General features: G+C 54.5%; 2 protein-coding genes across 4 annotated transcripts in view; one reads left to right on the plus strand and one right to left on the minus strand.

Moving 5' to 3' along the window:
• On the minus strand, window positions 1-12,543 carry PEX11G (peroxisomal biogenesis factor 11 gamma). Of its 3 annotated transcripts, none has more exons than XM_015122671.3 (5): window positions 12,491-12,543; window positions 8,926-9,114; window positions 5,465-5,643; window positions 1,439-1,501; window positions 1-559 (listed from the first exon to the last, which is right to left on the minus strand). In XM_015122671.3, exons 2-5 carry the CDS (start codon window positions 8,962-8,964, stop codon window positions 325-327), a joined length of 516 nt encoding a protein of 171 aa, XP_014978157.1. In that variant the 5' UTR covers window positions 8,965-9,114; window positions 12,491-12,543; the 3' UTR covers window positions 1-324. The 3 variants fall into 3 exon arrangements, with proteins under 3 accessions (XP_014978157.1, XP_077835881.1, XP_001089739.1); XM_077979755.1 differs by lacking the exon at window positions 12,491-12,543 and adding an exon at window positions 12,095-12,171 and having other exon boundaries at window positions 1-376; XM_001089739.5 differs by lacking the exon at window positions 12,491-12,543 and adding an exon at window positions 12,095-12,171.
• The window catches only part of SAXO5 (stabilizer of axonemal microtubules 5), a 20,512-nt gene continuing 18,967 nt past the window's right edge, over window positions 12,296-13,840 (plus strand). The window contains exon 1 of the mRNA XM_028839561.2: window positions 12,296-12,682. Coding sequence (XP_028695394.2) covers window positions 12,646-12,682 — 37 coding nt within the window. The 5' untranslated portion in view covers window positions 12,296-12,645. The remainder of the gene's footprint in view (window positions 12,683-13,840) is intronic.

The raw sequence follows: 13,840 nt of genomic DNA on the forward strand, positions 1-13,840 counted from the left end.
GCCAGCACCACAATGTTTAATTGATTCCCGTCCCAGCTTTCCCAAGGCACGACAGGCTCCCTCCTCCTCCTCTTGATTTGGATACAAAACTCCAGCTGGCAGGCAGGAGGTGCCGCTGAAGCCCCCCGCAGCCCCTGAAAACTCCGGCTCAGGAGCTCAGGGCTGAGGCCCGCGAGACCTCGCATCAGTCCCTCCACCCACCCTGCCCATGGGTTTTGCCACAGGCAGCTCCACGAGAGCCCCGGCTCCTGCCCTGCTGGCTTCTGCTTTGCAGGAAGGGCCCTCCGTGGGCTCCGGCTGCGTCCCTGTGCTCTTCTGGCAGTGTCAGGGGGTAGTGGCCTCGGCCTGGCCGCCGGCCCGGGCCGCCTGGTACATGCTGAGGATCGAGGAGATGGTGCCCATGAGGCCCACCAGCCATGGCGGGAAGCGGCCGGCCCACAGCACGCCCCGGGGCAGCCAGTGCACGGCGTTGGCCAGGTCGGCCAGGTTGCTGAGAAGTGACAGTGCTTCCGACTGCATCTGCGCCTCCATGGCCCTCCGCTTGCCCCGGGGCAGCGGGCTGTGGGGCAGAGAGGAGCCACTCACACTCACGCTCACGCTCACACCTGCCTGCCTGCCCTTCCCAAACCCCCGAAGGCCCTGTGTGGCCTGGCAGCCCTGAGCCCCTGCCTGTGAGTGGGAGGAGCTGGCAGGGCCGAGGTGGCCTCAGTGACCCTCCACAGAGACTGAGTCCCCATCACCCCCACGGCCCAAGCACAAACAGGGCAGGGACCTGGGTCCAAGTCCTCAAATCCACACCTCACTCCTCCTGAACACCCGGAGATGGGGGTTTCTTGTAAAAAACAGAAAGCACAAATGCACTTTGGGAGTGCTATGGAGGCAAGGGGGAACCCCAGGAGCGTGGCCTGTGCCTGCCCAGCCTTTCTTTTTCAGGATGACACAGTGACGACAAGCCTGGCCAATGCGGCGAGACCCCATCCCCACCAAAAAATAAATACCAGAATCAGCCAGGCATGGTGCCACGTGCCTGTAGTCTCAGCTACTCGGGAAGCTGAGGCAGGAGGATCAGTTGAGCCCGGGAGGCGGAGGTTGCAGTGAGCCGAGATGGCACCACTGTGCTCCAGCCTGAGCGACAGAGCAAGGCCCTATCTCAAAAAAGAAAAAGCAACACTAACAATGGCCATGGCCCTCGGGAAATTGATCATTCTCTCCTGCTGGGGGCACAGCCATGAAGGCTCAGCCCTGGAGTCCTCCCTCAAGCAAGCCTCAGTTTCCCCATCTGTCAAAGGTACTGCCACCCACCAGAGGCTGCAGTGAGACCGCCATGACCTGAGCACAACAGACCCCAGCACGGGCCTGCACAGGGGTAGCTCTGAGCCGGGATCCCACGCCTGCTGGAGGGAGTGGGCCTTCCTGCTGGGTAATCGCAGGCTCCTACCTGGTGAAGGGCGCCGTGGGGCTCCGCAGCCTCTGTCTCAGTTTCAGCAGCATCCACAGGGACCTGCAGCACCAGAGCCCGAGGGAGGATGCCCCGGGGGGTGGAGCAGGAGGGTTAGCTCCGCAACGCTGGCCCCAGACAGACAGTCTGGGACAGGTGCTGCATCTCGAATAAATGGCCTGCCCTCTCCCTGCCCCCACAGTCCCACGCCCTCCCGCTGTGCCTCAAACTCCCGGGGACTCATCCCTAACATGGCCCCGTCCCACCCTGGACATCGTCCTGCACTTCTGACATGGCCATCCAGGGCCTGGCCCAGCCTCTGCAAACCGCTGGCAAGTGCTCAAAGGAACATCAAGCCCCGTGAGGTGTTCACAGCCTGGCAGGGAGTCCTAGACAGAAGAGGATGCCAAGGGGCCTGCAGTTGGACAGGCCTGGGGACGCCACTTCCCCTCCGGGCCTCAGCTGCCTCGCCTGCTCTGTATGGAAAGGCCCAAACCAGTGCCATGCCAGCGTCCCCTGCACACACACCCTGGACATTGGCTGGATCTATCTGGATGATCCCTTGGGCCCCCAGGGCTGGCATCTGCAGGCTGAGGAAGGGGCTACCCAGTGGGCAGCCTCTGTGCTCCCAGGGGACTCTGTAGCCATGCATGGCACCCACCCGGGCCGGTCCACCAGGCACCTGCACTCTCCAGCCTCGGCAGTGGGGTGTGCCAGGTTGTGACTGTGACCTCCTGACTAGAATGGGCAGGGCCTGGTCACATCTTCTCTGGCCACCAGGTACCCAGGGTGCAGGATGCAGGGTAGCACCAGTGGTACAGCAGGTGGGAGCCTCCTGGGGGGCTAGGGCAAAACACTGATTCCTGGGCTCCCTAGACCCACAGAATCAGAAGTTCTAGTCCAGGCACAGTGGCTCACACCTGTAATCCTGGCACTTTGGGAGGCCAAGGCAGGCGGATCACCTGAGGTCAGGAGTTTGAGACTAGCCTGGCCAACATGGTGAACCCCCGTCACTACTAAAAATACAAAAATTAGCCGGGGGTGGTGGCAGGCGCCTGAAATACCAGCTACTCGGGAGGCTGAGGCAGGAGAATCACTTGAAACCGGGAGGCGGAGTTTGCAGTGAGCCAAGATCACACCACTGCACTCCGGCCTGGGCAACAGAGGAAGACTGTGTCTCAAGAAAAAGAATCAGAAGCCCTGGGCACTGGACCCAGGCATCTCCATTTAGCAACCTGCTGGCTAATGCTCTGGCAGCCTGGGCCTTAGGGCAGATGTCTGGTCATGATGAGCACACATGGAATGCTCTCCACCCACTCCCCCTGCTCACCCCAAACCCAGAGAAATGATGAAAAACCACATGCCCGAAACAAGAATGCCGCAGCAGGCAGGGCACAGAGGACGTTGATGGCCGTGCAACAATTCCATTTGATACTGCAATGGGGGACACGTGTCAGCGTCCAAACCCATAGGATGCCCAAAACCTAGCGTGAACCCTAACGTGAGCTATGCACTCAGGGTGATGGTGGATCCATGGAGGGGCATCAGTTGTAACAAATGCACCATGGGGATGGTGCCAGTAGTTGGGGAGGCTGTCTAGGGGAGGGGTTGGGGGTATATGGGAGCTTTCTGAATGTTATACTCAATTCTGCTGTGAGCCTAAAATTGCTCTAAAAAAATAAAGTCTGGGCTGGGTGTGGTGGCTCACGCCTGTAATCCCACCACTTTGGGAGGCTGAGGCAGGGGGATCACCTGAGCCCAGGAGCTGGAGACCAGACTGGGCCACATGGCAAAACCACATCTCTAAAAAGAAAATTACAAAAGTTAGCCAGGTGTGGTGGCACATGCCTGTGGTCCCAGCCACTCAGGAGGCTGAGGTTGGAGGATTGTTTGAGCCCAAGAGGCGGAGGTTGCAGTGGGTCAAGATTGAGCCACTGCTCTCCAGCCTGTCTCAAAAAAAAAAAAAAAAAGCTTATTTAAGCAAAAAAGAAAGGAACCAAGGCTGCCCCTAAAATACAAACCAGAGGTCACGAGGCACCCAGAGGAAGGTGGAGGAAGAGGGGCTGTGAGCCAAAGCCCCGCTCTGACCTGAGCCCCAGGAGCATCCGGGCTGGGCCCAGGCACCCTTCCCCGGGTGTGCCAGGACATGAGGAAGGCCAGCACTACAGACACTGCGGCCTCCAGGGTCCATGGCCATGAAACATGACCCTTTTGAGACAGTCGAAACGCGTAGACAGGGTTTTAGGTCAAAGGCTGGAAAAGAACCACCGAAGCTTGAACAGTGGGAGTCTCTGGGTTGGGTTGTGGGTGATTCAAATCTTCTACTCTGAGGTTTATCCATTTTCCAGATTGTCTACAGTAAGCATGTAATTAGGACATCTGTGTCGGGGGGAAACGAGAACTACTGAGAGTCAGAACCTCACCCAGGGAAAAGCAAATGCTTCCCCCAGAACCAACGACACAGCCTACCCCGAGGCTGGGATAGCCGCACCTCAGCCCGGTGATCTAAGAGCCCTTCACAACCACTGAAACATGCAGACCAGGGCGCCCAGCTCCTCCTGGTGTTTACAGGGGCCGGGGATTCTGACTCAGCACATTTGCAAAGAGGAAAATGTTTGGGAGGAAACCATTACTGGAAAGTTCTAGAAACTGTATCGTTTTTGGAGGCACAGAGCTAGTCAGGAAACTGCTGACTGTCTTCTCCGGGGTGGCAGCTGACAGCAATGCCAGCAGGACTCAGGGACCCGGGAAAAGGTCACTCCGCTGGCTGCTTCTCACAGGCCCTAGAGTTACTTCTTCTTTCTGGGTATAGTCAGCAGAGTCATGGCCCCTCCAAAAATGGCCATGCCCTGAGCCTGTGAACATGTTTACCTCTAAGGCAAAGGAGGCTTTGCCGATGGATTAAGCTAAGGATTTTTTTCTTTTTTTGACACGGAATCTTGCTCCGTTGCCAGGCTGGAGTGCAGGGATGTGATCTCGGCTCACTGCAACCTCTGCCTCCCCAAATTCAAGCAATCCTCCTGCCTCAGCCTCCCAAGTAGCTGGGATTACAAGTGTGTGCCACCAAGCCCAGCTAATTTTTGGTATTTTTAGTAGAGAACGGGTTTCACCATGTTGGCCCGGCTGGTCTAGAATTCCTGGGCTCCTCGCCCACCTTGGCCTCCCAAAGTGCTGGGATTACAGGCATGAGCCACCACGCCCAACCTAAGCCTAGGATCTTGAGATGGGGTATTACCCTGGATCATCTAGTTGGTCCCTATGTCATCACAGGGGTCCTTACAGGAGGGAGGAAGGAGGATGAGGGTCAGCGAAGGAGGTGTGACCCTGAAAGCAGAGGTCATGCTTGGAAGATGAAGGAAGGGACCATGAGCCAAGGAATGTGGGTGGCCTCTAGAAGCTGGAAAATCTTCAAGCCTGTAATCCCAGCACTTTGGGAGGCCGAGGCGGGCGGATCACAAGGTCAGGAGATCGAGACCACAGTGAAACCCCGTCTCTACTAAAAATACAAAAAATTAGCCGGGCGCGGTGGCGGGCGCCTGTAGTCCTAGCTACTCAGGAGGCTGAGGCAGGAGAATGGCGTGAACCCAGGAGGCGGAGCTTGCAGTGAGCCAAGATCGCGCCACTGCACTCCAGCCTGGGCAACAGCATGAGACTCCGTCTCAAAAAAAAAAAAAAAAAAAAGAAGCTGGAAAATCCAAGGAAACGGACCTCCCCCTGGGGCCTCCAGAAGGCATCAGCGCCTGCTGACACTAGCCCAGGAAGTGTTCCGACTTCCAGCCTCAGAACCTAAGATAGTAAGTTTCTGTTGCCCAGCGCTATAACGTTGTGGTAATTTGTTTCAGCAGTTATTCTAAACAAATACATCCACAAAAGGAAGAAACAACAAAACCTCCAAGGAAAACTCTAAGAGGCAAAGACCCACATGCCTCAGTCTGAAGCCTGTGCTGTTGCTGGGGCTGCTGCTGTTTTGCTAAGGAGGTCCCGCCCAGGGACCTTGGGTGCTGCCTTCTGGCCCGTGCCACTTACCTGGCAACTCCCAGGAGCAGAGAGAGGGCCCACAAGGCTGTACTCAGCGTCCACCACCGGGAAGAGTCCACGTGGAGGACCCGGGCATCAGCCGCCCAGGCGACGTGCTCACATGGGTAGTAGAGCTGGTCGGCCAGGTTCCCTAGGACGGAGACCAAGCGGACAAAGGCGTCCTCCTCCTGCAGGACCAGGAGCAGAGGGGGCCTAGGGTCAGACTTACCCACTGCTCATTTTAGCACCGTAGCCATGCCAGGAAGCAGAGAGCTATTTCCTGCCCCCAGTCCCTGGGCCGTGTCCAGGCCTGGCAGGCCCTGCAGGAGAAAGGCTCTGGGGCTGGGGTCCCTGCACAGGCCTGATTTCTGTGTCTCGGCAGCATGGTGTTCAGGGCCCCCTGAAGGGAGGGTCTCAACGCATCTGTGCAGTGCAATCCTCTGCGGAGTTCCAAAAACCCCATGCCCAGTGCCAGCTGTGAGGATTCTGCCTCACTCAGCCTGGGGCAGGCGCCAGCACCAGGAATTTTCACAAGGAATTTTCACAAGGAATTTTCATATTCCCAGGGGATTCCCAGGTACGGCCACGTTGGGACCCCTGTGTCAGAACCTTCCTTCCCAAAGGCTTCCAGTTCCCGCACAGGCAGGGACCTCTGATGCCAGACTCTACGCAGGGAGCGTAGAGGTGGCCCGCAGGGAACCCTGACCAGGCTGAGATGGTGTGCCAACCCGTGGGCCACCGCACGCCTAGTGCTGAGCACGCGCCAGGCACAGTGCTGTAGACTCATGGCCTCCCTCAACCCCGAGCAAGTTACTGTCCCCGTTACAGACAGCCATGCTGAGGCTCTCAGGGAAAGCTGCTGGTCCCAGTTCCAGCAGGGATGGTCCTCCAGGCCCTCAAATTGCAATGCACACGCGGGCTCTCGGTGCTGCACGCCGCCCATACCCTCTGCCCCAAGTTCTTAACCACCGCCTACAGCCAGCGAGCCATGACCAGTGGAGGCTGTAGGACCACAGCGCTAAAGCCTGGTTTCTGGGATTGGAGCCCCGCGGCCAACGGGGGCCCCGCCCCCTCCACCTTCACCTTCCTTGTTGCCTGCCACACCCTTCCCCTCCTCTCTGACTTCCCAGGAAGCTCCTCCCCGCCCCACCGCTGATTGCTGATGCTGCTCTCCTTCTTTCTGGCCAGACACTATCCTGCCTTCCTCTGGGCTCTGAACCTCACTCCAGCTTCCCTCATCTGCCTGGCGCGTCCTGGTACATTTCCCACCTCCCTGAGGATGGCGGACCCCGCCCCAATGCGCTCATTCCACCCGGGTTTCCTGAGAAGCCGCGGGGTCCAGGCTAGACGCTGGGGAGGGGCAGAGGCTCACCAGGGCAGGGAGGAACGCAGACATATAAACCGGAAACCCAACAAAGGGGGCTCTTGTTCTGGCCAAGGGACACTCGAGGTGCAAGGGCCCCCACCCCTTGCCTGAGGGCTCTTCCACAGACAAGACAGAGGAGGGAGGGGTATCAGGGATGCACCAGAGCTTTGTCCTGATCAGACACGGAGGAGGAGGACGCCACAGGTGTCAAAACAGGAAGCGGCCCAGAGCAACACTGGTGATGTGGGATGATCGGGCCAAGGACACGTGGAGCTGAACGGGGTGGGCTTGGGGGTTCGGGGCGGGGAGCATCTGAGTAGCAAGTGGCTCAGCGGGGTGATCCCCGGGAGGACAGAGAGAACAGACAGGGCAGCCCAGGGAGGGGCATGACCCTGAGAGGCTGGCCCATGCACCCTCTTGAGATCATCCCCTGGGGGGCCAGATGGCCCTCTAGATAGGCTGGCACGCCTGTGGGACACCGCAGGGACAAGGCTACTCTCTGCACACTGTCGCAATAGCAAAACCTTAGAAATCATTGCCCTGTGCGTCAGCCGGAGGCCGGTTAAATAAATCTGAATCTGTATAGCAGAGCACTATGTGGTCCTGAGAACGGAGCTCTTTCTAGACTGATAAAAAATGATCTGTGGCCGGGCACGGTGGCTTACGCCTGTCATCCCAGCACTTTGGGAGGTCGAGGCAGGTGGATTACTTGAGCCCAGGAGTTCAAGGCCAGCCTGGGCAACACGGCAAAACCCTGTCTCTACAAAAGATGCAAAAAATTAACCAGGTGTGGTGGTGCACCTGTAGTCCCAGCTATTTGGGAGGCTGAGGTAGGAGGATCACCTGAGCCCGGGAAGTCAAGGCTTCAGTGAGCCATGATCACGCCACTGTACTCCAGCCTGGGTGACCGAGTGAGACCCTGTCTCCAAGAAAAAAAGAAAGATAAAGAAATGATGCCCGAGTTGTACTGTTAAATGAAAAAAGCACTATTTATGTAAACCATATGTATCTGCCTATGCAAGTACAGGAAATCTCACAAAGGAGACACAAGAAGCTGACCACAGGACCAGGCACGGTGGCTCACACCTGTAATCCCAGCAGTTTGGAAAGCCAAGGCAGGTGGATCACTTGAGGTCACGGGTTCGAGACCAGCCTGGCCAACATGGCAAAACCCCATCTCTACTAAAAATACAAAAATTAGCCAGGCATGATGGGGGTGCCTGTAATCCTAGCTACGTGAGGGGCTGAGGCAGAAAAATCATTGCCACCGGAGGTAGAGGTTGCAGTGGGCCGAGATCACGCCACTGCACTCCAGCCTGGGTGACAGAGTGAGACCTTGTCTCAAAAAAAAAAAAAAGAAGCTGACCATGGTGGGTGCCTCTGTGGGGAAAAATTGGAGGCCTGGAAGATCAGGAAGGAGGGAGGTTTTTTAAATTATATCCCCCTTTGGAACGTGTGAACATGTTTGCTATTTTTAAAAATTGAAATCATAACGAGAACATCTGATCCTCTCAAAGAAGAAAGTGAAATTTTTAAAAGTAATAAACTTACCCACGCAGGGAGCACTTTGGGACAAGACTATAAAACGCTCATGGTGGCTCACGCCTGTCATCCCAGCACTCAGGGAGGCTGAGGCAGGAGGACCACCTGAGCCTAGGAGTTCAAGGCTGCAGTGAGCTATGATCTTGCCACTGCACTCCAGCCTGGATGACAGAGCAAGACCCTGTTTCTAAAAAAAAAATTTTCTTTTTTTTGTTTGAGATGGAGTCACTCCATTACCCAGGCTGGAGTGCAGTGGTGCCATCTTGGCTCATGGCAACCTCCACCTCCCAGATTCAAGCGATTCTCCTGCTTCAGCCTCCCAAGTAGCTGGAACTACAGGCGTGTGCCACCACGCCCGGCTAATTTTTGTATTATTAGTAGAGACAGGGTTTTACCGTGTTGGCCTGGCTGGTCTCAAACTCCTGACCTCGTGATCTGCCCACCTTGGCCTCCCAAAGTGCTGGGATTGTAGGCATGAGCCACCGTGAGGGGCCAAAAAAGTTTTTTTAAATGTCCACTCAGATCCACGCCGTATTCCCTAGAGCCCCACAAACCCTGTTACCTGTGCCCCCAGGCCGTATTGCTTAGTGTAGACAAACATGGACAGGTCATCAAAGAGTCGCAAGATGGTCCTGCAGTGGCTGAGTTGGGTGGACACCACCAAGAGACGTGTCCCCACTTCGGACCTGGTGGGACATTGTTCAACCAGGACCCCACCAACCAGCTGGCAGCAGTACCCCAGCACTCGGATCTGTGGGAAACCAGAAGCAGTCAGCGTGGCCCTCCTGTTCTGCAGAACTGAGCTGCATCTCCCCCGACCTGGCCGGGGCCCCACTGGATTGACACTGTGGAAGATTCTTTTTGAAACAGAGTCTCTCACTCTGACGTCCAGACTGGAGTGCAGTGGCGCCATCTTGGCTCACTGCCGCCTCCACCTCCCATGTTCAAGTGAGTCTTGTGCCTTGGTCTCCTAAGTAGCTGGGATTACAGACGCCCACCACCACACTCCGCTAATTTTTGTATTTTTTGTAAAGACAGGGTTTTGCCATGTTGGCTAGGCAGGTCTCAAACTCATGACCTCAAGTGATCCACCTGCCTTAGCCTCCCAAAGTGTGGGAATTACAGGCATGAGACACGGTGCCTGACCCAAGGGTCTGGAAACTTCTAAATCCACAAAGTGACAGTAAAAGCTGAAAGTGTAGGTCGGGGACAGTGGCTCACGCCTGTAACCCCAGCACTTTGAGAGACAGAGGTGAGACGATGCCTTCAGACCAGGAGTTTGAGACCAGCCTGGGCAACATAGCAAGGCCCTGTCTCTACTAAAATTTTTTTAAGTTAACAGGGCATGGTGGCTACTTGGGAGGCTGATGCTGGAGGATCACTTGAGCCCAGGAGTTCCAGACTGCAGCAAGCTTTAATCGTGCTACTGCACTCCAGCCTGGGTGACAGAGCGAGACCTAGTCTCAAAAAAAAAAAAAAAAAAAAAAAAAGCTGAAAGTTTAAAAACATACTTGTAGGTGGGACAAATGAAGAAACATAATTATCCAAAGGTACTGTGGGGAGTGCCTGCTCATGTAACTGAAGGGCACAGCCTTTGGGGACAGATGTGACAGGAACAAAGAAAACAAAACTCCTTACTTCCCACCTCCCAGGTCCTTCTTTTCCCAGGTGGCAGGAAGCTGCAGCTAAAGTGTATATTTACATTTACCTGCCTGGACCAAAGACTTTGGCTGTGCTGAACGCTGGGCGCAGGTGAACAGGTTTCAACCCAGTGAACAATAGGATAATTTGGTTGAATTACTTTAGAGAGAAAGAACCTACTCAGTAGGTGATTTGGAGCCTTGTGAAGTAAGTCATCTTCACTACTCTTATATCTTTCTTTTTTTTTTTTTTTTTTTTTTTTTTGGAGACAGAGTGTCGCTCTGTTCCCCAGGCTGGAGTGCAGAGGTATGAGCTCACTGCAACCTCTGCCTCCCAGGTTCAAGCAATTCTCCTGCCTCAGCCTCCCGGGTAGCTAGGACTACAGGTACCCACCATCACACCCGGCTTTTTTCTTTTTTTTTTTTTTTTGAGACGGAGTTTAGCTCTGTCGCCCAGGCTGGAGTGCAGTCGCGCCATCTTGGCTCACTGCAAGCTCCACCTCCCAGGTTCACGCCATTCTCCTGCCTCAGCCTCCTGAGTAGCTGGGACTACAGGTGGCCGCCACCACGCCCGGCTAATTTTTTGTATTTTTAGTAGAGACAGGGTTTCACCATGTTAGCCAAGATGGTCTCGATCTCCCAACCTCATGATCCACCCGCCTCGGCTTCCAAAAGTGCTGGGATTACAGGCATGAGCCACCGTGCCCGGCCTACACCTGGCTAATTTTTGTATTTTAGTACAGACGTTGTCCAGGCTGGTCTCAAACTCCTGAGCTCAGGCAATCCACCCACCTCAGCCTCCCAAAGTGCTAGGATTACAGGCGTGAGCCATCATGCCCGGCCTCCCTTATATCTTTATTTTACCTGCTTTTCAGAAATTGCTTGTTCCTGTTGTTTTATTTTTACTTGTAATTCCTTTCCGGCCCATTATAACGGCAAAACACTGCAATTTGAATGTCTAACTTGGGGGAGATTTGTTAACCCCCCCCGCCCTCCCCCGCCACACCGAGTCATAAGAGATTTGAATGGAATCTAAATGCCTAGCCACCAGTACACCCCCTAGTACAATCTAAATGTCTACCTATAAGAGACCAGTGGGGACAAGCTAAGAGTCCAGACTCAGGGGCATGGATGGCATAACCTAAATGCTCAACCATATGGGACTTGATTGGAACTTAAAACTGTCTAGCCATAGGGAGAGTCTTACAATATCCTAAATCCCCACATGAGATTGTTTGGGACAATCCAGCGATCAACTACAGTGGCCTGGTCAGATCCTAAATGTCCAAACATGGGAATCTGTTTGGTATGTAAACGTCCAGCTAGGCTGGGTTGGTGCAAACGATCTAAATGACCAACTGGGGTTTTGTTGGAATCCATCACTGCTTAGGCATGGCAGGGTCCAGGACACGGTGGGTTCTTTGGTCTACGCTGGCTGAAAAAACCTAAATGCCCACCTATAGGTGATCTGGTTGGAAATGAATGTCCAGCCACAGGGGAGCCCTGCAACACCCCAAATCCCAACATGAGATTGTTCAGGACAACGCAGGGACTGACTTCAGTGGTCTGGTCAGATCCAAAACGTCCAAACACGAGAATCTGGCCAGTGTGTCAATGTCCGGCCAGGCTGGGTTGACAGAAATGATCTTAATGTCCAACGTTGGCCGGGCGCGGTGGCTCACGCCTGTAATCCCAGCACTTTGGGAGGCCGAGGCAGGAGGATCACTTGAGGTGAGGAGATCGAGACCATCCTGGCTAACACGGTGAAACCCCCGTCTCTACTAAAATTACAAAAAATTAGCAGGGCGTGGTGGAGGGCGCCTGTAGTCCCAGCTACTCGGGGGACTGAGGCAGGAGAATCGCTTGAACCCGGGAGGCGGAGGCTGCAGTGAGCTGAGATCCGGTCACTGCACTCCAGCCTAAATAAATAAATAAATGTCCAATGCTAGGTCACCGCGTTTGAGCCTAGCTCGGACGCGGCTTCTGCGACGGAGTATCTTGGGCGACTCTTTCCCCTCTCTGGCCTGTTTCCCCGTCTCTGAGCTTGGGCCAAACTCTAGGCCCTCCGGCCCCGGTCCGCCCCTTCCTCACCAGGCGGTCCCGGCCCCTGTACGACTCCAGCGCCGACGCCAGGCCGCTCAGCGACGCCATGGCAACTCCGTGACGTCACCGCGACGTCGGCGCGTCGCACCAGGGGGCGGGGCCAGGCCGGGGTCCCGGGAGCGCCCCAAAGGCCTGCGCGCAGGCGCGGTCGCAGGCCTTTGTCCCCGGTCCGGCTTCTTGTCCGCTGTAGGGGAGGGACAGAGTTTGCAGAGGTGGGGACGACACGTGTGTGCTTTCCAAGCCTGCAGACCCCGGATGATCCTCGGAGCTTGCTGCATTCGGCCCCACGGCGGTTTGGCCAACTACCCACGCACAAAAAAGTATATTTCCAAGTTTAACCAGCTACCCACACGCTCCCAAAATACTCCAAGCAAAACCACCAACCTGTTAGCAATGGCTCAAGGAGAGATTTTCCTTTTTAATTTTTGTGCTTCACCTTTTCTGCACTGTCTGCTTGCTTGTGGTGAGCAGGAATGACTGCTGTAATATCACAACAAGGCATCTTTCGACGTTAAGGAAATGCATAGAATTGTTCTAGAATGCACAAGAACTGTAACTGGACTTTCTCCAGAAAAGGTAACCCGCGTGATTGGGGAAAATATTACATTTTCACCTTTATGCCATTTTGTAGCTGTTAAATTTTGTGCAATATGCTTGTATCATCTCGTGGAAAAAAAGTCAAATACCATTTTCACCCGTTTTTGTTTGTTATTGAGGTAAAATTCGCACAAGATGAAATTAACCATTTAAAAATGCACAATGTTTGGCCAAGCGCGTTGGCTCGCTCCTGTAATCCCAGCACTTTGGGAGGATCACCTGAGGTCAGGAGTTCGAGACCAGCCTGGCCAAGATGGTGAAACCCCCATCCCTACAAATATACAAAAAAAAAAAAAAAAAAAAAAAAATTAGCCAGGCATGATGGCCGGCGCCTGTAATCCCAGCTACTTGGGAGGCTGAGGCGGAAGAATCGGTTGAACCCTGGAGGCGGAGGTTGCAGTGAGCCAAGATCAGGCCATTGCACTCCAGCCTGGGAGAGAGAGAGACTCCGTCTCAAAAAATAAAATAAATAAAAAATAAGACCGGGCTCGGTGGCTCACGCCTGTAACCCCAGGACTTTGGGAGGCCCAGGTGGGCGGATCACGAGGTCAGGAGATCTAGACCATCCTGGCTAACACAGTGAAACCCCATCTCTACTAAAAATACAAAAAAATAAGTAGGCATGGTGGCCGGCGCCTGTAGTCTCAGCTACTTGGGAGGCTGAGGCAGGAGAATGGCGTGAACTCGGGAGGCGGAGCTTGCAGTGAGCCGAGATCGGGCCACTGCACTCCAGCCTGGGCGACAGAGCGAGACTCTGCCTCAAAATAAATAAATAAAAAAAAATAAAAATGCACAATTCAATGACATTTAGTACATGCCCATGTTGTACAACCATCACCCTTTGCTAGTTTCAGAGTATTTTTATCACCCTGAAAAGAGACCCCCGTAGGAGACCAGCATATGCCACTCTGAAATACGCGACTTTGGTATAGGATTATTTTGAGCTGAGATCAATGGAGCTGATACTGGAAAAGCTCTCTGCTTTTCCCTGATTTGCCTCAAAGCAGGACCTAAATGTACAAAGGTGCCCTCCTCCCCTCTCTACCGGGAAGGACAAAGGTTGATTTATCACCAGGGACACCTTTAGACTCTTGTCTGAGACGTCTTTTTTTTTTTCTTTCTTTCTTTTTTTTTTTT

Source organism: Macaca mulatta, chromosome 19 (genome assembly GCF_049350105.2).
Source record: "Macaca mulatta isolate MMU2019108-1 chromosome 19, T2T-MMU8v2.0, whole genome shotgun sequence".
NCBI classification, from domain to species: domain Eukaryota; kingdom Metazoa; phylum Chordata; class Mammalia; order Primates; family Cercopithecidae; genus Macaca; species Macaca mulatta.

What these genes read in the sequence shown, in the direction of transcription:
- PEX11G (XM_001089739.5), bottom strand. Translation starts at nt 12,154, where the DNA reads ATGGCGTCGCTGAGCGGCCTGGCGTCGGCGCTGGAGTCGTACAGGGGC. An exon ending in AATACGGCCTGGGGGCACAG is followed by an intron (nt 5,644 to 8,925) that starts GTAACAGGGTTT and finishes CTGGTCCTGCAG; the next exon opens with GAGGAGGACGCCTTTGTCCG. An exon ending in CCCACGGCGCCCTTCACCAG is followed by an intron (nt 560 to 1,438) that starts GTAGGAGCCTGC and finishes TCTGCCCCACAG; the next exon opens with CCCGCTGCCCCGGGGCAAGC.